The 23,155-nt window shown below is 39.5% G+C and overlaps 2 protein-coding genes across 2 annotated transcripts in view; one reads left to right on the forward strand and one right to left on the reverse strand.

The window, feature by feature from the left end:
- Positions 1–14,910, forward strand: part of UBR1 (ubiquitin protein ligase E3 component n-recognin 1) — a 67,569-nt gene extending 52,659 nt beyond the window's left edge. The window contains exons 37-47 of the mRNA XM_070939834.1: positions 505–601; positions 2,375–2,442; positions 2,799–2,955; positions 5,631–5,718; positions 7,269–7,402; positions 8,093–8,201; positions 9,578–9,634; positions 9,848–9,925; positions 11,879–12,049; positions 13,212–13,313; positions 13,791–14,910. Of these exons, the coding sequence (XP_070795935.1) occupies positions 505–601; positions 2,375–2,442; positions 2,799–2,955; positions 5,631–5,718; positions 7,269–7,402; positions 8,093–8,201; positions 9,578–9,634; positions 9,848–9,925; positions 11,879–12,049; positions 13,212–13,313; positions 13,791–13,932 (1,203 nt within the window). The 3' untranslated portion in view covers positions 13,933–14,910. The remainder of the gene's footprint in view (positions 1–504; positions 602–2,374; positions 2,443–2,798; positions 2,956–5,630; positions 5,719–7,268; positions 7,403–8,092; positions 8,202–9,577; positions 9,635–9,847; positions 9,926–11,878; positions 12,050–13,211; positions 13,314–13,790) is intronic.
- A 1,861-nt stretch (positions 14,911–16,771) lies between these two features.
- On the reverse strand, positions 16,772–22,933 carry LOC139307928 (photoreceptor outer segment membrane glycoprotein 2-like). The gene is made up of 3 exons (XM_070931283.1): positions 22,353–22,933; positions 19,054–19,300; positions 16,772–17,017 (listed from the first exon to the last, which is right to left on the reverse strand). Exons 1-3 carry the CDS (start codon positions 22,931–22,933, stop codon positions 16,772–16,774), a joined length of 1,074 nt encoding a protein of 357 aa, XP_070787384.1.
- Positions 22,934–23,155: the final 222 nt, after the last annotated feature.

A 23,155-nucleotide genomic window follows, 5' to 3' on the forward strand; every position in this document is an offset into this window, starting at 1 on the left:
GAATGCTGCAGTCCTTATATGGATATAATATAAGAGCAGTGGTGAATTCTTGCCTTAAGGGGAATCTTTCCACTTTCTACCTGGGTAATATAAATTATTTTAAAAAGAGAGAAGCAGGTTCTAATCTAGAACTGAATAATACCTTCATGGACTGCTGAAGACCAAGCATTTCAGTGTGCAATTTATCATCATCTTTCAGACAAAGCAAATAATTATAAAATCAGACCTGTTCACTATTGGCTAAACATATGTTCAAGTGCTAGATATTTTTAAGCAGTTTTTTCAGATTGTACCTTGAATGTTTATTTTCTCAATTCACTAATATAAATTCTCAGACAAGGGGAAGTAAGTCTTTCTCTACATGTATATTTCCCCCTGAATTTGCTACAATATATTTGCTATATATTGACCTAATTCTTCAGGCACTAAAGATAAGATTCTTTAAGAAAAAGAATAAGAGAATAGTTTCATTAAAAGTTCTGTCTGTTTTTTCTTGCACTTTAGCACAGTGGTCTTAAAGCACTGGTACAATTTGCAGCTGTTCAGAGGACTACAGTACCCCCACATGTGATCCAACAACATCTTGTACGTCTCCTAGGAGGTAATGCATTTTTCATCACAAGATTTGGAAAATATTTAAAATCTTCTTCCAAATGTTTCTTTCCTAATACAGTTGTGCATTTTGATAAATAGTGTAGATATAAGGTATAAGCAAGCACATCTAACATTGCAAGACTTTAGACATCCCATTAGATCAAAATACATACACTTGTAAATTTTATCAACAGTCATCAATAACATTATGATAGTATCAGAATTACAATTATGTAAATGGTATCATTTTATGATGATATAATACATATATAAATATTTGCCTCTTGTTGACCTGTTAAATGAGATTAAATGTTAAAGAAAGAGATTTTTGGAGGGTTTTGTTTTTTTGAATTTTTTCTGGAGAAGCAGCTGTTGGTGGGGAAGGTAGAAAAGGAATATAGGTGGTTCTCAACTTGACGGCCACAATTGAGCCCAAAATTTATGTTGTTAAATGAGAATTTGTTAAGTGAATTTTGCCCCGTTTTACAACCTTTCATGCCACGGTTCTTAAGTGAATCGCTGCAGTTGTTAAATTAGTGACACGGTTGTTAAGTGAATCTGGCTTCCCCATTGACTTGGCTTGTCAGAATGTCGCAAAAGGGGATTCCATGACGCTGAGACACTGCAACTGTCATAAATATGAGTCAGTTGCCAAGGTCTGAAGTTTGATCACGTGACCATTGGGATGCTGCAATGGTCATAAGTGTGAAAAACGGTCATAAGTCACTTTTTTCAATGCTGTTGTTACTTTCAACAGTTACTAAATGAAGTGTTGTAAGTGGAGGACTGCCTGTAAAAGCAGTGCAGATTTGCAACTGAAATTTTCTAGGATTCAGGACAGGAAAGTAACCCAAACAAATGTCTAGGTGTAATGCATTTATTTGATTATGAATTTGTTTTGTTTGTGCTCAAACCGTAGCAATTTTCTTCAGGTTAGCTTTTTTTAGGTTTAAACTCATTCTTAGACAAATCTGTTCCACTTCTCTTTTGAAGTTTAATCCATCCTTTTCTTTAAATGCACCTCTGTGTTTTTCCTTGCTGCTGTGTGCTTTAATAAACTCCATAAGTACTATTTTAAACAGACAGGTTGTTGCCTCGAGGAGCTTATAATTTGGTAACACTGAAAGGCCCAGACTGCTCCAGATTGATTACCAGTTACAGGGCTTAAAATGACCTTGTGTTTCTTTGTTAACAGAAAAGGGAAGACATTTTGTTTTGCATTGGCCCTATAACCATCTTGGAGGGAAGGAGAAGATAGTGGCAGCAAATACTAGATGAAGACAGTAACTGCTCTATCATGCCAGGTTGTGCTGCTTGAGTTTTTGGAATATGTTATCTAGAGGAGTTAGAGACCTAAGGGAAGGGTCATGACAATAATGTAAACCAGGGGTCTCTAACAGTGCTGGGGTACCCCTGGTTCATACCAGTTCTATAGAACCAGTAGTAAAACCGGAGGGAGGCTCTGTCCACTGACCCCGACGTCATCAGAACGCTTCTGTGCATGCTCAGAAGAGCGTGTGTGCGAGCAAAGCGAGCGAGTGCGCGCAGCCCCATTACAAACCGGTAGTAAAGGTAAATAGAACCCACCTCTGGTCTCCAACCTTGGCAACTTTAAGATTTGTGGACTTCAACTCCCAGAATTCCTCAGCTTTGCTGGTTGAGGAATTCTGGGAGTTGAAATCCACAAGTCTTAAAGTTGCCAAGGTTGGAGACCCCTGATGTAAACAATGTATTTCAGTTTACTGTACCATTTTCTGAAATGTCTGTTTTGCTTTTGTAGTTCTTTTGCCCAATTTAAAAGTGGAAGACACACCATCTCTTTTAGATGTAGACCTCTTCCATGTTTTGGTAAGTGTATTGATGCTAATATTAATGTTCCTTATTTTTTGAAACTTACTGAGTAGATCCAATCTACGGGTTTTTTCCTCCTCTAGAATCATATCATAACAGTTCTTTTATGTAGCTGTTGAAAATTATATGTTGAGATGACATTGTTTTCATTTGGATTTGATTTCAGTTCATGTCTATATCCATCTTAACATTAATTAATTTAAAATGTGGTATCAGATCTCATGGTTTGGATTGTTTGGATGAGATTTATAGAACCTTTATTTTTAAAGCATATTTCATCATGTTGCGTGCATAGCTGTTTTTAAACATCTATTATGAAAGCCGAATGAACCAGTTTCTTGTTTCCTTTGTAGGTTGGATCTGTGTTATCATTTCCATCTTTGTATTGGGAGGATAATGTAGGCTTGCAACCTTCAGCTATCAGCTCAGCTTGCAATCAACTCTACCTCTTCCATTTGTTTACTATGGCCCACATAACCCAAATTATTCTTACTACAACAGCAGATGGAGGTATATTTGATTTTAATGTTTTTTAGATAATAGATTAAATCACTTTGAGGTTCTTCTGCCAAAGTTTTGTATACTTTCCATTTATATGTATAATAGTACTTGTGTGCGTTCCTGCCTACCTTCCCTAACCTAACAGTGCAAGAAAATCAATAGAGCCCAGAGGTCCATTGATCATATCCACTTCTCTCATAGTCCTGGCATTAGTGGCTATAGACTTAGACCTGAGAAAAATAGATTCATGTTCTGCCAACAGCTGTGGACAGAAGAGAGCATTCTGGTGAGGATAATATCATTGCGCAAGATTTTTTAGTTTTTGATTTTCAGATGTATTTCCTGGGCAACCCATCTGTGCATTTGTTCCTTTTTCTCAGGTTTGTTTCCCCAGCCCAGTTTTGAATGCACCAATGGCTGTGCCAGGCTTACTTTAGTATATTGCTATTAATCAGTAAAATATGAAATGGTGTAGGATGTGGGTACTTAAAGAGACTTTCCCCACTATCAGCTGACCTCTAGGCTTCCAGAATCAGTTGATCTCAGTAGACTCTGATCAGTTCTACAGGCTTTGGTGCAGGTCTTACTTGCAGGTACTGAATTTTCTTTGTGTAATTGCATATTGTTTTCAGTATTACTGTTTGATTCAGAATTCTTTTAAAAGAAAAAAGTGATATATGATTTAAATCAATAAATGATTTTAGTAAATCAGTAAGGATGTTAATGCTTTGTATTCAATATTAAAATATTGAATATATTAATATTGTAGCTAAAATAACACTCATGCTCCATAATTTATTTAACAAGTTTAAAGTCACATTGTATATATTGATCTATTTTGCTTAACTTTCTTGGTTTTTTTTTTTATTTTATTTTTTTTTATTTTAATTTGATTTATATGCCGCCCTTCTCCGAAGACTCAGGGCGGCTTACAATGTGCTCAGCAATAGCCTTCATCCTTTTGTATATTTATACAAAGTCAGCTTATTGCCCCACAAACTGGGTCCTCATTTCACCTACCTTAGAAAGGATGGAAGGCTGAGTCAACCTTGAGCCTTGGCGAGATTCGAACCCTGCAGTAATTGCAGGCAGCTGGTCTTAAGCAGCTTAATAACAGGGTGCCTTAAACCCTTGTACTACCAAGGCTCTTTATTGCAAACTGAATTTACTTAAATGTTAGTAATTTAACAGTGAATATATACCGTATTTTTCGGACTGTAAGACGCACTTCCCCTCCACCCCAAAAGCGGGTGGAAATGTCTGTGCATCTTATAGAGTGAATGTTGCTGAAGCCCTGTCCACCCGCTGGCCCCACCCTTTGGCCCCTGCCTCCCAGCAATTTGTCTCCTTGCAGCAAAATAGTAAACAGCCTGGTTAGCTTCAGCACAGCCTGATTTAGCACGAGCAGCTGATTGGTGGTTAGATCAGCCTCCCGGAATATCGATAATCAGCTGTTCCAGGCTGTGGGGATTGCTGCCGCCCATCGCCGCCACCTGGGGATCACTGCTGCCTGGGACAGGCGAAAAATGGGATGCATGGAGGCCAAAAGCAGGGCATGTGGAGGCCAAAAATGGGGGACACCGACGCGGCGATAGGCAGCAGCGATCACTACAGCCTGGAACAGGTAATCATCGGTATTCCGGGAGGCTGATCCAACCGCCAATCAGCTGTTCTTGCTAAATCAGGCTGTGCTGAAACTGACTAGGCTGTTTGCTGTTTGCTGCAAGGAGGCAAATTGCTGGGAGGCAGAGGCAGAATTTTTTTTCTTGGTTTCCTCCCCAAAAGCTAGGTGGGTCTTATAGTCCGGAGCGTCTTATAGTCTGAAAAATATGGTAAGTATATATATGTAGGGTTAGTTTTTTGATTTGTACAAAACAAATATGTTTCTGTGTAGGTATTTTCCAATGTTTTTCCTTTTTTCTTTTTGCATATTATTTTGGAAAGAGGTGAATTCTTTTTACTATATGTTTGTCTTTTGTGGGCTGGAAGTTAAGAATTAATTGGCATTTAGCAGTGTTACGGTGTTCAACCTGACCTGGATTGTGTGTATCCAGATGAAATGTATATGAATGATAACAACTGCCTGCACCATTTTAATTGGGTTTTCAATTGGGATGCAGCATTGAATTTACTTTGGTTTCTTAACTATGGAGGAGTATAGTTCTGCTAGTTGGACTTCTTGGTAGATTTCAATACATTTAGGCAAAATATTCTTTTGGACTTGGGTGGTCCTCCTTTCAGGTCTTTCTTGGTAAACCAGAAGTTGTCCTTGGGATTGTGCTATTCAGTAACTAGGCCATTGATCTATGATGTCCTGCTAGATTTCGTCATGTCTCCATGGCTGTATCTATGCAAAATCAATGGAAGATTCATACCGAGTTTAGAGTGGGATGCCATTGATGTGCTGGTAGTTTCCAGCTCTGCTTCCCCTTGGCATTCAAATCCAAAAAGTAATATTTTCAAAATGCAAAACCGATGAGCTGGATGAGAAAGAAAATATGGTATTAAATCCAGGTAAAATGGAGATATTATTGGACAGTTCCCAGATGGGGTGTTTTTTATTTTTATCTTTCACTGGATTCGAAAGTCATATTGGTACTATTATGATGATGCACCAGGTACAAACATTCATAAATCAATCAGATTTGACAGTAGTTATTAATTGCCAATAACGATCTTTTCAGTTTGTTCCTCTGCTCAGGTACTGAATGATAGTGAAGAAGCGCGTGCTGCTGAAGCATTTTGCAAAGAAATTTGCAGATACACAAATCGGTAAGATAAACATGTTGCGTTGCATTTGTGTTTCACATTCTTCAAAAGAAGAGGGAAAAGGTTTCTTCAATTCAGAGGTTCACAATCAGTAATTTGCTTGTGACATTTACTAATATGTTGTGCAAACACATCAGTGAATAAATCTCATGGGGAAAGGGGATTAGGGCAGAAACAAATTTAGAATAAAAAATAAAAATTTAGCTAGAAAATTTTATGTGGCTTGAAAATATAGTTTGCTTTTGGTTTTCTGATTGCAATTGTTAGTTTGCATGAGAGCCAATTTGCTCTAATAGTTAAAATATCAAGTTAGAAACCAGGAACAATGAAGTCTAATCCTGCCTTAGGCATGAAAGCCAGCCTAGATGACTTTAGGCCTGTCAGTCACTCTCAGTGCAACTCACATCATGGGGTTGTTACTGTAGGGAAAATAGGAGGAAGGAGGACTATAAGGATATTTGCTGCTTTGAATTATTTATAAAAAAAAAAAGTGGGATGTAAATAAACAGGGTCACAATGGCTCAGCCGTTAAGACGTTGAATTTGTCAGCTGAAAGCCAACAATCTGGATTCAAAATCTGAGTGCCATGCACTGCAGTAAACTCCCATTCAGTTTCTGCCAACCTAGCAGTTTGAAAGCATGCAAATGCGAGTAGATAAATAGGTACCACTTCAATGGGAAGGTAACAGTTCCGCATTTTCATTCTGGCCACATGATGACAGAAATGTGTCTCAGATAATACCTGGCTGAGAATGGACATGCGCACTGCCCCCTGACCAAGTCAAGGACGAGGAAACCTTTATAAATAAACAAATAAATACAATTGTAAGCAATGTTATGATTTATTTTTGGCTTGGCTTTGTATCCTGCCTAAGTGGTGAACCACTTCATTAGGAAGGCAAGGTACTAGCTGAAACAACTGAAGGAAAATGGGCTAAACAAACTATGATTGCTTAATTCATCTTTTAGATTAATCAGAGCACCATGACTGGAAGCAAATCTGATTTAATGCAATGTGGCCAAATTATTAGATTTGTTTATTGTTTTATAAGCATAGTTACCCCTCTCTCAGAAGGGGTAAATAAATAATTTAACAAAATATTATCTAAATAATTTAACAAAATAAATAACATTACTTTTGACAGAGCAACACCTTTTTGGGCAGCAGTTAATAGCATGAAGGGGAGAAAAGGTGATAAACAGAAAAAGGAAAGCAGGGCATAAAAATGCCTTTATAGCAATCTGCTTAGCAGCCCTTTTAATAACACTAACTGGTTGTACATTGGGTACTTCTAGAGTGAGATTAATAATTTTTGCTGTTTTTCCATAAATGTTCTCAAATATATATTTCTTGATGGAAAAAAATATTTTTATTTTGGAGCATAGCAAATGAAGGAATGCTTTTCAAGAAACAGCATCGCTGCTTTAGTGTGAGGGTTTTTTTAATACATATTTTTCCACTATGCTCTGGTCATTTATTTTTAATCAGTTAGGATTTTAATCCAATTTCAAAATTTTGAAAATGCTAAATCCATGCATTTGAATTGTTATAGTTGTTACAGCTTGCAAGTTCCAGGTTGGTATTTGTGGGATTGCATAAAGAAAGGCATCACCCCCTACCTCCGGTGCGCTGCTTTATTCTTCCATTATCTGCTGGCAGTACCTGCACCTGAAGAACTTTCATCCGGTAAGTACCTGGGTAGGCTACCTCGTTAACTTTGAGGTGGAGCCAAGTTCAAATTCAAATTCAAAAATATCAATTCACATCCATCACATTTCAAAGCAGTACTCTTCATTGAAAACCCCTCTTCTTAAAATGTTGCTCTTTGCTGTTTTCTGGTAACTGCAATTATCATGAATATAAAAAGGGGGCAGTATAATGCTGATTATTAAGGGGTTTTTTTTCCCCCCAAAAGAAGACACATTAAATTATAGAAGCTCAATGCTCTGTGCATTGGGGTCTTTCTGATTGGAGAGCAAATAGTTCTAATTTCTTGTTAACTCTTCAGTATCAGTTTGCTTTCTTAGAGGTAGAATTTTACAGCCTTTACAGAAATGATCAGCATGGCAACTGGTTGTTATATAAGAAGCCTCTTGTTTTTCCCCAGTGTAAGAAAGCTGTTACAGCTTGAATTATTAAGGTTACAGTCACCAAGAAAATAAACCAGCAGCTCTGCTGATCTGTAAGAACAAGAATCTTCATGAATTCCTTATGTGCAGACTATTGTCTCATTCTAGTTATTTACAGTATTTTTTATACTTATTCAATTGATGGACTGCATAGACTGCAGTTTTTGAATAAAGAAAGCTTTTATCCTAGGTGGTGCAATTAATATCTAATTATTATATCTAATATCTAAAATTATTCTTTTAATAGTTTCAGAGGAAGATCAGTTCAAGGCACTTTGTGATTATCTGTCTCTACCTACCAATCTCTTCATGCTTTTCCAAGAGTATTGGAATATTGTGGAGCCCTTACTTCAAAGGTATTCTATATTGATACAAAACAACAGCTAATATGCTATAGGCAAACAAATAAACTGCATTATTAACAGATACACAACATGCTAAGATAACATATGGGTTCCCACAGTCCAGTGAACTACACGCTACTCATTCTCATTTTGTATATGTGTTAGGGAGCAGTCTGCCAGTAGAGAACAACCATGACCTAAATATAAGTAGATTAACAAGTTTAGTATTTATTTAATCATATTTAATAATAATAAAATATAAAACAATTCTAAGGAATTTTATGCATAATAATTGCTTATCTGTGATTTGGATTTGAGAAAGCTAAGCTCTCCTTTATCTTAGACCTTAGGGAAAGCACTTTCAGGTTGCTGTTGGGATTCTCTTGGGAAAAATAGTTCACTCAGCCTGATGCATTAGTTTAGACAAATCAAAAGTTAGCATATATAAAAGTGTAAAATGATGAATAGGAAGAGCCACTCCTCAGTCTTGCTGTAAGCATAGGAGTTTCTCTTGGAGGCAGGAATGAAAACAGCTTGAATTAATTCCAAGGTGAGATTTGCAGACGTAAGAACAAAAAGATTAGAGGGATGGTGCATGCGAAAGCTGATTTCAAGAACTAATAATGGAAAGGCCTGATCTGCTGTTTGCTTGGGCACTGTTCTCTGCTCCCAGGGTTCCTCAGCATCTTGTGAGTCAGCATCTTGTTCAAATAACTGTTCAAATATAAGTGCTTGAAATGTGTCAGGGTAAGGTTCTCATATAGACGTCTAGAGATTCAGCAGTGTGACATGGCTGTTAAAAAGGCAAATGCATTTTTGGCTATGTCAGTAGACAGAAGTAATTCCATTCTATATTGAGTGGTTCTATTCTAAGCAAGATATTTTTTAAGAGATTCTGAAAAATTGTGGCAAATAGTAAGAAAAGCAGTGAGGTTGATCAAAGAGAAGATGCTTAAGAGAAGAGCTTGAGAGAAGTGGATAGGTTTACCTTGAGAAAAGTTACTGAGGAGAGACATGATAGCTATTTCAACTACTCTAATGGGTGTCAGGCTGAATAAGACTAAAACTTTTTCCTTGCTGCCCAAAGTGCAGTCCGCAGAATGATTTTGTCATGTAAAATAAGACAGATTCCAGCTGAATGTTAGGAAAAGCTTTTTATTTGGATAGAGCAATTCAACATTGAACCAGTGATCAAGAGACATGCTAAGTTCCCCTTTGCAGGATTTGTTCAAGGAACACCTCAGCAGCCATCTTTTGGGATGGTTTAATAGATTCCCGCCTGAATAGGAAATTATACTCAGGGGCCTAAACATTTCTTCCATTTAGGATTATGTGTCTTTCCCCTTGTTTTTGCCACTGTCAAGACTGATAGAAAGTTTTTCAAACAGATGGTGCACGGATCCTGCTGTGCTTTGCTTCTTGGAAGGAAAAAGTATTGCAATAAGGTAAGTTTCATTTTTCTGGCTTTACTTTTACACAACGTTTCTCAATCTTGGCACTTTGAAGATCTGTGGATTTCATACTGACTGGGGAATTCTGAGAGTTGAAGGCCAGACATCTTCAAGTTGTAAAGGTTGAAAAACACTGCTCTAGCAGATGATGCTTTGATACCTCTTTGAATCCTGGCTTACAGTAATTCTTCTTGTTTGAACAACTAGATATCCAAGGGAAAGAAATAAATTGATAGAGCTTCCAGAAGACTACAGCTGCCTTTTGAACCAAGGATCTCAATTTAGGTGAGAAATCTGCTGATTAGATACACTTTTTATTTCATTGAACCAGGGTGCTCCTGGTTTGGACCGGATCAGCCGATGGTGGTGGGTGGTTTGGAAAACCGGTAACAAAAATCCCTGCGCCCCCTCACCATGCCCAACTGAGCCACACAATCATCAGACTCTGATGATCATGTCCCTCCATGGTCCTCTCCCAGGTGACAGGGCTTCATTGCCGCCTCTTTTCCTCACACACATACACACACGCCCCTGTCACACTATGGCCGCACAGGAGACCTCTCTGGCGCAGCGCAGTTCCAGGATGGCGGAAGAGCCCAAGGAAGCTCTGCCCCCACCACCGCTATTGCTGCCCACCTTTGCCAGGCCCGGCTGTGCCACTACAGAGCCCGCTATGCTTTCCCTTCAGCCTAGGCCGCAGCACGGGCGGATGCAGCCCCAGCCAAGGCTGCCCTGACTGAGCAATCACCGCGCCTCTGCAGCAACAGGCGTGCCGGGGCCACCTTGCCAGCCTTCATCTCCTCCATGCGCTACGTGTGGAAGGGGCCGTCGCCACTGCTCTCGCCACCATCCCATCCCACCTGGCTGCAGAGTGCAGACGTCCGCCTGCCTGAAGCAACCCCACCACCATTCGCTTTGTTTCGCGGCGGGAGAAGGAAGAAAGCGAAAGGCAGCAGCGTTTTGCTTTCTTCCTTCTCCTGCCGCAAAATGAAAGCAAGTGGCGGGGTTGCTTGGGGCGGACGGACGTCTGCCCTCTGCAGCCAGGTGGGATGGGAGTGTGGCAAGAGTGGCGGCGATGTGTGTGCAGTGCATGGAAGCGATGAAGGCGGGCAAGGTGGCCCCGGCGTGCCTGTTGCTGCAGAGGTGCGGTGATCGCTCAGCCAGGGTGGCCTTGGCTGGGGCTGCATCCGCCCGTGCCACTGCCCAGGCTCCACGGTGGTGTGGCTGAGCCTGGCTCACTCCTTGTGCGGGGAGTTGCCACACCGGCGGCTTCCACCCGTCTCGAATGCACCGTGGCTGAGCCTCCTTCCCTCGGAGCGCCGGACTCCACGGGCCGAGTTCCCAAAGAACCTCTGGTAGGCAGGTGGCTGGGTGGGAATCCAGTGGGCTGCTTTGGAGCCCCAAGCCCCGCGGAGCCAGCATGGGAGGCATGGGTGGAAGGCTGCCTTTTCTGCAGCATCCCCCTCCCCTCTTTAAATTGCCCTACATGGGGGGGGCGGGCTCTGCCTTTGCAGAAACGGAGCGGGCGGTTTATACAGAGGATTGATAGGGGGGGATGCATGGCCTCCAGGATGGAGAGTGGGGCAAGAAAAGGCTCCGATGTTCGCTTGGGTGGCAGAGGGAAACTCAAAGCGTTGGGGGCTTCAGAAGGGCAGAATGTCTTTCAAAATGTGCAGCTCCTGGCTCTAACAGTGAGTGACGTCAAGTTGGCCACACCCACCAGGTCACACGACGAATGGGTAGTAAAAAAATGTTTTAAAAAAGTTTAAAAAAAAAAAGGTTCCCAAGATCGCGTGCCACAGCTGATTCCCCCCCCCAGCTGTTCTAGTTACCTTCCCAAGCCTCCTTTTGGTGTGTACGGTGCATGCTCATGCAGCACGTGTTTGGTGCGAACTGCACATGTGGACACAGTGCATGCACAGCATGCAGCATGCATGCGCAGCCAGCAAACTGGTAGCAAACCGGTTCAGATTTCACCACTGGGTATGAACCTGTATTAATACAAAACTGTTTGCAACTAGCTAGTTTCACTCTCCATTGTAGCTGATTTCTATTTGCAGTGAAATATAACAATGCCAAAAAATACTTTCTAATTGTTATTTACTTTCTAATTGTTTCATTGTATGAATATTGGCGATGAAATGGTGTTTGTTGATGATTTAGCACTATATAAGAGCACCTTTCAAAATAGCCACCTTGGTTCCAAACCTCATTGTATAATTAACTTTACCTTTCCAGGTGCCCTCGATCTTCTGATGATGAAACCAAACATCCTGTCCTATGTTTGTTTTGTGGGGCTATGTTGTGTTCTCAAAACAGCTGCTGCCAGGTGCTAGTAAATGGAGAAGAGTTGGGAGCTTGCAATTCACATGCAGTTTCCTGTGGTGCTGGAGTTTGCATTTTTCTCAAGTAAGTGACAGCTGGAAAATTAAGCTAATCTAAACTAATTGAGGCATGGTGATGGATTCCCAATCTTGTGCATGCCAGATATATTGGAGAATAGCACCCATAATTTAGATCAGGGGTGAAATGCTCCCGGTTCGGACCGGATCACCCGATCCGGTAGCGATGGCAGCGGGTAGTTCAGAGAACCGGTAGCAAAAATCCCTGCACCCCCGCCACCATGCCCATCTGAGCCACACGATCAGAGGCTTTTTTTTTTTTTTTTTTTACTTTTAAAAGCATTTTTTCTACAACCTCTTTTAAATGCTTTTAAAAGTAAAAAAAAAAAAAGCCTCTGATGATCGCGCGGCTCAGCTGGGATCATCAGAGGCTTTTCAAAGCATTTTTTTCTGCAACCTCTTAGCCGAAGAGGTGGTAAAAAAAATGCTTTGAAAAGTCTCTGACAATCCCAGCTGAGTTGCCTGATCGGCAGAGGCTTTTCAAAGCATTAGAAAACATGCTTTGAAAAGTTTAAAAAAAAAAAAAAAGTTGGCCACGCCCACCCAGTCATATTACCCCACACACACACCAAGCCACGCCCACAGAACCGGTAGTAACAAATTTTACATTTCACCCCTGATTTAGATGCCAGCTCAAGGAAAGAAGTGGGTAAAAATAATTGTTCTACCTTCTTTTATTCATGGAGGGATAAGCGGCCAGTTTGGATGAATTATAGTAAGTTAACAAAGACTGGAATGATTCCAGAAATTGGATAGTGTCTTCAGTAAAAAGGAATCTTAGAGCAATGTTTCTCAACCTTACCAACTTTAAGATATTCCCAAGCTAGCTGGGGAATTCTGGGAATTGAAGTCTAGACATTTTAAAGTTGCTACGGTTCAGAAACACTGCCTTACAGTATTTAGAGAAGATATCAGTATTTATATGGTGGGGGGAGAGATTGCCTATGTCGTAATTCTCCCCACTTAACAAAACTGTGATCCTTGAGAATAGTGGAATGGGTAGGAATGCTAGCTAGGAGAGAAAAATAAGTTGGAAACTTTCTCCACAGACTTTTAGATATGATCTTCCTTGTTTACACATTCTTCACATTTTGTACTAAGCTTGCCAGCAAATTTCTGTTAGTAGATTTCAGATTGTTTTTTTTTTTAAATCCTATTTTCTCCTTAAGAATCAGAGACTGCAGGGTTCTGCTGATTGGTGGCAAAAATAGAGGTTCTTTCTGTCCTGCCCCTTATCTAGATGAATATGGAGAAACCGATCCAAATCTGATGTAAGTTACTGTTTTCTTTTTATTTTGTAAGAAGCTGTATCTTCAGTGGATGCTAGTTTTTCCTTATACTTTTATTTAGATTAAGTCCTACTGTGTCATAAAAGTGCCAGTAAGATGTCACTTAATTTTCTGAGCAGTAGAGACTTGTTTGCTACTGAAAATTTGAGGTTAGATTTGTGCCTGATGCTATTGCTCCTAAATATTTCTCTGTGAATTAACTAAAACTACCCAGTAGTAAGAACCCTTCAGCAGTGGAACCAATTACCCAGCAAGTTGGTGGGTTCCCCCGCCTGGGCCAAAGGGGACTGATAACAGCATTTGTTGGTGATTTTTAACTGGTTGAATTAATTGGCTTGAATGGCCCCTTCCAAATGTATAATCCTTTCATGCTGGGAGATGTATCTGAGCAGATAAATAAAATGCTGCTAAATATTATTTTTTAAACCCCAATAATTGTATTTTTATTTCTCTTTGAAGAAGAGGCAATCCTCTGCACCTGTCTCATGAACGATATCGGAAGCTCCACTTGTTGTGGCGACAACATTGCATCATAGAAGAGATTGCTCGAAGCCAGGAAACTAATCATGTCTTTTTGGGATTTAATTGGCACCTGCTCTGAGTTTCAAGCTCTTTGAGACTAAATTGTCAACACCTCACTTGTAAAACATCACACAGAGAATATGAAGAATCTTAGTTTAAGAAAAAATGACTAGCCCACATCTGCTTACTGAAACTTGTGAGCTTGAATTTGGTTAGAAAAAACAATGCATGCATACAACTTCCCAGATATGAATGCTGAATGATCAAAAGCAGAATTGTCTGGATCATCAGTAAGCTGACCTTTTCCACTTATCCAAATTAAAAACAGTCAACAGTATTTTCATTCTTTTGCAGCAGCAGTTCTAAACACATCGTTTCAGTGCATCTGGATATAAGAACAAAGGGATTTAATCTCCTCTTACCACATTAGTTGCTTCTGTTTCCTCTTTTAGTATAGCAGGTCTCAAAATAAGTGTAATCTGTAACTGGCTTTGCCCATGACTTATCTTTGGGTGCAGCATTATAACAACCTGAGGGTGAAGCACTACACAAAGTATAACAGCAAGGTATGCTGGAAAGGAAGTTAATATTTATTGTGAATCCTTTCAGAATGAGAATGTGTTAGTGCAGGTTACTTCGTTAATTCTGAGAGGTTCCAGTTAGCTTTAATGTATATCAAAAATTAAATGCTTTGCTCTTGGCCTATCCCAAAATGGGAAGGAACTGCACTGCTGGAAAACAGGAATCGAAAAAAATCGGAAAAAAAAATCTTATTGCAAGTAGTCTTTATTTGTATTGCCCAACAAATTTCAGACTAAATTAGTTCTTAAGAGGGGTTAAAAATCTATTTTATACATTATAATTGAACAAAAATAACGAATACATTATTCAGAAGGTACCATCATAACTTCATATCTACCCACATAGTCTAATAACATTTTTATACTGTATACAACAAACATAACAATACTTCAAATAATTATATTTGTAAAATAGTAAGGTTATTCATAAAATAATTCATAAAACAAAATCCATGCTAAAAGGAATCCTTAATATATGTACCAAATGTTATATTGTAATGTAAATTTAAACATTACCTACTTTCTTCTTTTAAAAATACAATAAAAAAAAATAAAAGGAGAGCTTTTTTTTCCTGTTTGAGCCTGAAATGCAAACTCCATTTTTTCTCACTGCCATATAAAAAGATACCTACTGTCAACTTTATGGCTAATGTTAATCTAAGCAATAAAAACATTACATTAGTTCATAGGAACTTAAGGAATAGAAAAAGAAAAAGGAATATCTCTATAAGGCCACCTAACTCAATATGGACTCTGGCATACAAATTTTGGATGGGGCATGAAGTATGTCTGTTCTGTAGGAACTTGCAGGATGGAAGAGAAACTGCTCTTTAAAGAAACAAGGCAGAGACCACATCAAGGCCTCAGTTTTGACATACCTTCTCTGCCTCAGAGCTTGCCATGACCCATTATAAGAATCCTGTGTTACAAAAAGCAGCCCTGATTTTAGAAATTTCTCCAGTAAATTAATACTCATTTCTCATGCTCATTCCGGTTTATTTCCAAGGGCCTGACACACAGCAGAGACGTAGTTCAAATGACAGTATTTTCAGTGCAGTTCACACTTGGGGCTGTGAAATATTGGAAAAAAGCACTAAGTGAGGCAAATCAACACATGTAAATCAAATGCTGGATTTTGCATGTGCTGAAAGCTAGGTTTTCAATGGCCAAGTGATCCTCTTGGTTCAGGGATTTTAACTCACAATTACTTTTTTTTTTTTTTTCATTTTTCAATAACATGGCCCTTGAATGTAATGGATAATTTCCATGCGTAGCAAGATTTAAAAAGTAGTATTCTTATAATTGCATCCCACATATAGAGAAAATAATACTAGAAATCTTCATTAAATTATTTCTGTTACCAAAGCAGATGCTGCTGCATCTTTAATACTTGTCTTGCTAATGTCATCAGTGACTTGATTAATAATTGGAACAAGAATTGCAACTTGAATGTTTTTGTTGGAACAGATTTGTCTTTCTGTTCTCTAAAAAATAAATATCTTGGCCTGATGACCCCTTTAGTGGAAAGCTAAGAATAGGGTTACATGCCTTTTTAATTACCACCAGGGTTTGTTTTTATTTTAATATTTTTATCCTGACTTTTATCCCATATATAACTCAAGGCAGTGAACATAACTAACATTTTAAGGATAAATACTTTAATTTTACAAAGTATACTCAGGTAAATTTCTTACTAAGTATAGTTATTTGATTCTGAATATATTCTTAAACAAAATGCTTAAATGAATCAGCCATATTTACAAATTTCCCACAACTTGTAGGCAACATGGCTAAGGAGAAATTGGCAATGAGTTACAGATTTCCTTCTTCCCACCTCTGGATTAGATGCTCAAAGTGGTGCAAGTGATATAAAATAACCAGCAGTAATTCATCCGATGTTATTCTTTATACTTGAGATCCCAGATATTCACTGATACTTAAAATTTACATAAGAAGAGTCACCATGTTAATAGATGTTATTTCAAACACTGCTCAAAACTATTTTTGGTTTTAATAATGGTCTTTCAAAAGTGGCAAACCTCTCAACAATCACCATTCCCCTCACTGTTAAAATTATTCCTAGAGTGCCAAACGCTGCTTTGGGCTCCTCTTATTCTGTTATTGGTCCAATACCATCTCTTTAAGGATTGAGTGTCAAAATGAGTTGCTAAGGTGCGGAGGAACAAAAGCAAGCAAGCAAGCAAACTAATATATTGTATGGCACAGCCAGGGCATAGCACATCACACAAACTGACTACCTCTTTCTGCTTTGATAGGTTGGCAGCCATGTTCTTATACATTGTGATGCAGTTGCCAGGTCTTTAGTATTATATTCAATTAAGCTGCAGGGATATATTTGGGGGTATTTTCTGAATTGTGGTTTGTAGTACAAACATCCATATTCGATTTATCCAAAACACTCGATACTTTGCCAAGATGTTTAATTTTGTTGATGTTCCACATGGCAGTTTCCACAAAACTGTTTTCAAATAACCAGCCATCAGAGTCACAGAGTGGATCCACCTGTAGAAGAAGGTTCCTCATTGATGTTTGAAGATAACGAACTCCAATGAGAACCAGTAGCTGAAAAAAAAGTAATTCAAATGAACGGAAAATTAGAAAGTTGCGATTCCACTAATAGTGCACCACAACACAAGATTTAAGAGTTTGGTGGTGGTGACCACCATAGGCTTGAATTTTTAAATTTTTCCCTTCTTTGATTTCCGTCCAGTTAATTGATTTGATGTGAAAAGCTTTAGCTGGCACTTAAAATTGGGGCACTTTTGATTTTTAAAGGTTTGACTTTTAAAAATTGCATGAAGCTAAGATGAAAAAAGCCTTGCTGTTTCAAGAAGGCAAACCTAAAGATTGAAGGGGAGGTTTTTCTCCACATGAAAACATGAGTCTTAAGTCCTGTCTGCTAACTAGAAGGATTCAGGTTAACCCTTTCCTTCTGAATCCATTTTTCACCAACCTGAATGGTATTGAAAGGTGTAACATACCATTCTGTCGTCCTGATTCATTCTGCTTGGCACTCTCTTGCTCTTCCTTTACACAAAACCATTTCACTGATGGATGGTGGTTGTTTAATCTCTGAGAAATGCTGTAAACACTTGGCTACAGCCTCCCAGTGTCGCTAAAGAATATTTACTGAATATATCAGTGGTGGGTTTCTACCGGTTCGCCCTGGTTCGGGCAAACTGGTAGTGGCGACAGTGGGAGGCTCCACCCGCCCACCTGGATGTCATCACAGACGCTCTGCGCATGTGCAGAAGCGCTGCACGCACTCGCAATTCCAAACCAGTAGTGAAGGTAAGTGGAACCCACTACTGGAATATATGCACTAGAGACCATTTAAGACATTCATGGCGCACCCTTTAAATCTCATTAGCAGTGGTGCTTGTCAGGACTGAGCTTGTAGAGTGTATGAGGATAACTTTGAAGAAGAAAGTCTTTACATAAACATTAGCCTTAGCCCTAGAAGGGAGGAGTGAGTGAGAAAAAAACTCAAGATTACCTCACCTTAATTCTCTGCTGTGAGAAAAGGGTGAAAAGGGAATCTATGTCAAGCTTTTAAGAGAACCAAGGCTTCACAGTTTAACCCACAATGGGTTAATCACAGTTTAAAGAGATACATATACTCTTCTATTGGAATCAATTTTGGTAGTATCAGGCCTAAAAAGCTTTTTTAATCACAGCCTACCATTACAGAAGATAATGGACTATAGTTGCTCTTGCTGTTAAAATGTAATTTCTTAAAATGCCCATTAATCTGCTTAATTTTCCCTCTACTGTATGAAATAATTGATGATGGAAACTATAAAAAGGCAGAAAGGTAATGCTCCTAATTCTATTTTATTCTGTTTTCTATTTTTTTTAGATTAACAGTTCAGAGAAGAGTTCCAAATATTCTTGAGAAGCTACTACCCCGTTCCCCAAAAACAAGATTTCCCCTGATAATAAACCCAATCAGGTTTTTGAGCGCATGCGCTAAAATAAACCTCCCCCCGAAAATAAGCCCTCCCCGAAAATATTTAAATACAGAGCTGGAAATCAGGTAAGATGGCAAGAGGAGCCCCATCTTGCTTCATGTGCCCCAAAATAATAAGACGTCCCCGAAAATAAGGCCAAGCGCTTGTTTTGGGGTTCAAACAAATATAACAGGGTCTTATTTTCAGGGAAACACAGTATAAATATTTTCATCAAAAAAATTTTTCACGTGCTCAGATCAGTAGGTTCCAATGAATAAGAACTTTGATATTTGGATTTCATAGCACATAATCAAAAACTGTTTCATACCATTTCTTATGCCTGGAACAGACCTGATATGTAAGCTTTCTTCCCAGATGTCTGTTTGCTTTTCAAAGAATTTAATTTAGAGCTTGACCGGAGTCTATCATAAACATACATAGTTGTATGGAAAACAGGATTCAAACAATATCTTTAGTAGGATGGGGGAGGGTAGAAGAGTTCCTGCTTTTTCTTTTAATTGCAAATTACTCTTTGAGAAGATTGCATGCATTCAGCAATATTTTTAGTAGTATATCTCTTCTTCACCAATCATTCAATCCATAGTAAGCTGTTCAATCTTTTGTACACTTCAGTAAATGTGGTTTTACCTCAAACACCCAAACAACAAACGTGGTGATGCCAATGGACCTCATGATGTCCGTGTAATAATCCAGAAGGGCTTCCCTGCATCCTTTCATCCAGATATTAAGTTCTTCTGTCATAAAATCATAACGGTAGTGAGCAGTGTTGTTTGTGAGTTGGTACTGGATACAAGGCCGGGGCGAGTTAGGATTGCAACAACTGAAGGGAACTCCATCCACCAAGAATTTCCCATCAATATTACTTGTTAGGCGGCTGGAATAAGATGGGGGTGGGGAAGAGAGTTGTGTAAGAAAGGCTAATAATTCAAACGAGGATTAAAAGTTATTGGTTCACTGCATTTTGTTGGAAGGAAAACTTCTAGTTGCTCTCTAGTGTTCTCTGAATTAACAACTTAGATTTTGTATGAGTTCACTAAGTAATCCAAATCAAGCTTCCCTGCACAAAGGCATGCTCTATTTTGTAGAGATGTCATCTTTTGATGGTGGACTTCAACTCAAGTATATACCAGATGGTTATAATTTAGCAAAGTGGGAAATGATTTTCTCCTAATGTGGCAAAGGAACGAAATGCAAGCAACATTCAGGAAGAAAGAAGTGATTGATAAGAGAGATAGATCTGAAATCAGGTGGATTGCCCACAAGTCTAACTCCTAGCAGATCACAAGGGACTGCTGTCAGGTGATACCTATGTTCCGTTTAGGACAAAGGCACACTCTTCCCCTTAGGCATATGTTCCTAATTAGAGTCTTGGTATCACAAAACTGCATGTATATAGGAGTACAATTGCAGAAAACTGGTTTCCTGCCATTTTCAATAGGGAAACACTCAAAAACCACAGTAGATTAAAACTTCAGTGCAATTCCTAAACTAAGTTGAATGTACTTTTTTTAAAAAAAAATCTTTTTAAAAATCTCACCAAAAACGTGACCTCTCTCATTGGAACCCCCCAAAACAGCTAATTGTCAACTATTTCCAGAATAGGATGCTTACAATTACAGATTTTATTTTGTTATAGAACTTTAAAGGAAAAAAATTACTTTCATGCTAAAATTAATTGCAAAATTATTAAATGTAGTAATATTTAAGAACGCGGTGGCTCAGTGGCTAAGATGCTGAGCTTGTCAATCGAAAGGTTGGCAGTTCAGCGGTTCGAATCCCTAGTGCCACATAACAGGGTAAGCTCCCGTTACTTGTCCTAGCTTCTGCCAAACCAGCAGTTCGAAAGCACATAAAAAATGCAAGTAGAAAAATAGGGACCACCCTGGTGGGAAGGTAGCAGCGTTCCATGCGCCTTTGGCATTGAGTTATGCTGGCCAGATGACCACGGAGACGTCTTCGGACAGCGCTGGCTCTTCGGCTTTGAAACGGAGATGAGCACTGCCCCCTAGAGTCAGGAACAACTAGTACATATGTGCAAGGGGAACCCTTTACCTTTACCTTAGTGGTATTTGAAAAGACAGCTTTTATCATTTCATTTTTATTCTGATTTGGAAGACATTCTAGAGATCATCTAATTTAGTGAAGAGAATTCTGTGCTCAGAATTAGGTTACCCAAATGTATATGGCTGCCAAAAGATGTGAAGGTAATCCGCAGGGCCCTTCCTAAATTACTGAATTGTCATTTTTAATATGATAGAAAGGGTAACCTATTAAATACATGGTAAGTAATCATACAAAATATGTTGACTTTAAATTAAATTTAGTATTGTCCTGGCCCTGTCCAATAAATTCTGGTTCTATCTGTCTTTGGAGTACTGTTATCTAGCTTGCTGTACAAAAATCAAGAGCGGCCCTTGACCTGAGAGTGTTCTGCATCCATAATGCAATCCAATATTTTCCTCAATTTTGAATTTTCAATTTAGGCTATATCTTCAGATGACTCAATACTTCAGGTAGAACTTGTTGTGGTCAGCCAGCAGCCCATGGAGCTAGCAGTGGAGTCGGACAGTGAGGAGGCTGGGGAGGACCATGGGCCAGTCCTGGAGTCTGGGGAAGGCCCAAATGAGGGCTCTCCGTTGGAGGCAAAGATGGGGCCAGGGCCATCTGGGAGTGATATGCAGATTCTGGAGCCTCCAGAGTCAGACAGCAGAGAGGCAGAGGAACAGGAGGAGCCTGCTCCTAGTGCACACATGCACAGAGCTGCCAGAAGGCAAGAGCAGCTAAAGCAAAAAGGATGACTCAGGAGTAAGGCCAGGATATGATTGGCCTCTCCCATAAGGCTTAAAAGAGCAGCAAAGGCTCTTGGGCTCTTTGTAGGAAAGCAACGTTGCTAAATCTGTTTTCCAGTCGGCGTCTCTGTTTCTGAACTTCGTGGGGCTTTGCCAAGAAAGGCCTTTGGCAGGGTGCCAAAGAAGATAAAGGTTTGTGATAAGCCCAAAGTACTTTTTCTGAAGGACTTGTTTTGGAATTAATTTGGACTAAGCTGGGAATGAAGTAATTCTCAGATGTTATAATAAAATAGTTTTGTTTGAGAATAATTGTGTCCTGTAATGACTAAGTGAGCCTAGGTCACAACAGAGCAATGGTGGGTTGCCCCCGGTTCGCATCGGTTCTATAGAACCGGTAGTAAAACCAGCGGGAGGCTCCGTCCACCGACCCCGACGTCATCAAAATGCTTCTGTGCATGCGCAGAAGAGCTCACACACGTACGAGTGAAGCACACACGCGCGGCCCCACTGCGAACCGGTAGTAAAGATAAATAGAACCCACCCTTGCAACAGAGATATGGAAAGGACTGAAGTCTGTTATTGAACAGTTTGCCATGTTTCAGAAATATGGCCTCTCACATGTTCCTTCTAATGTTAAAGCCAAATTGATTTGTTGCCATTTTCACCCACTAACCTAGTCTTGCCCTCTTGAACAAATGAGAAATCTGCTCCACATTTGAGATGACATCCTTTAGTTATTTGTCAGTACTATACTATATTTTCTCTCCATAACTTTCCTCAAGCAAAACACATACCTTTCAGGCTCCCCATCATCTAGTTCAACCCCAGGCTGTGACCCACTACCGGTCTGTGGCCTATTTGGAACCAGGCCGTGCGAGTGGTGGGCTGATGAACATACGTGTGGGGAGCTCCACTCACGAGTGGCAGGCTAGCGTGCATGTGCATTCACAGTGACTCATCACTTGCACGAGTGGAACTGCTTGTGTGTTAGCCCACCACTCACGCAACCTGATTCCCCTCCCCAATCCAGCCAGGCCGCCAAGCCACAAAGGTTGTGGACCATTGATCTAGTTGGTCTCATTGATCATGCTGAAACATAGGTTCAAGCTCATTTCATGAGAGGACATTAATACTTACTCTAGAACATCCTCTGAAGTCATATCCAGATAACGAGGCGACAACCACTGAATTTCAAACCAATCCCTAAAACCATTGTTTCCACAGCACTGGAATCTGATCTGCAAAGTGTCTATAATCCTCTTCAAAAAGCATCTTCCAGGAATGTCTGTATCTTTGTAGAATTTAATAGCATTTCCTAATCCCAGATATAGAGATTCTTCTAATTCATTTCTCATAGTATAGCACATAATAGCACCCACAAAGATGCAGAAGGTAAAACAGAGAGTGCATACAATATAAGGGAGCATGATCAGCTTCCAGCGGTTAAATTTATTGGCATCCGTGCAGTCATAACATATTTTACCTCCAAAAAAGTTGATCAGGCAAACTATGGCTCCAACAGAAATTAAAGTATTTGGAACAGAGTTAATATCCCATTTCGCTATCACTTCCTTGCGTTTCCTTATTTCAATCTTTAGGAAGAGTCCAAGGCTGAACACAACTGCACCAGATATCACAGAAAACCAGTTGAGAATCCATAGGATTTGAGCCAGTTTGTCTCGCTTGGTTTTGGTGAATTTTACTTTAAGAACGGCCATGGTCACTACAGAATTAAGAGAAGAAGCTTTGTTCAGGAAAATCTTGTAATCAGATTATCAAAGTGTGTTCAGAGTATCAAAGTCATATCCCAGAAGCCTATGAAACAGAAAAAAAAGACAGATTATTGCCTTTTCTCCATGTACTTTTATGTAAAATATATGAATCAGGCTGTTCATTATTTGGAGGTAACCCTCACTCAATTTAATGAAAGCATACTCCCA

This window comes from Pituophis catenifer, unplaced genomic scaffold (assembly GCF_029215685.1).
Source record: "Pituophis catenifer annectens isolate HBS135680 unplaced genomic scaffold, rPitCat1.0.hap2 SCAF_1, whole genome shotgun sequence".
Taxonomy (NCBI): Eukaryota; Metazoa; Chordata; class Lepidosauria; order Squamata; family Colubridae; genus Pituophis; species Pituophis catenifer.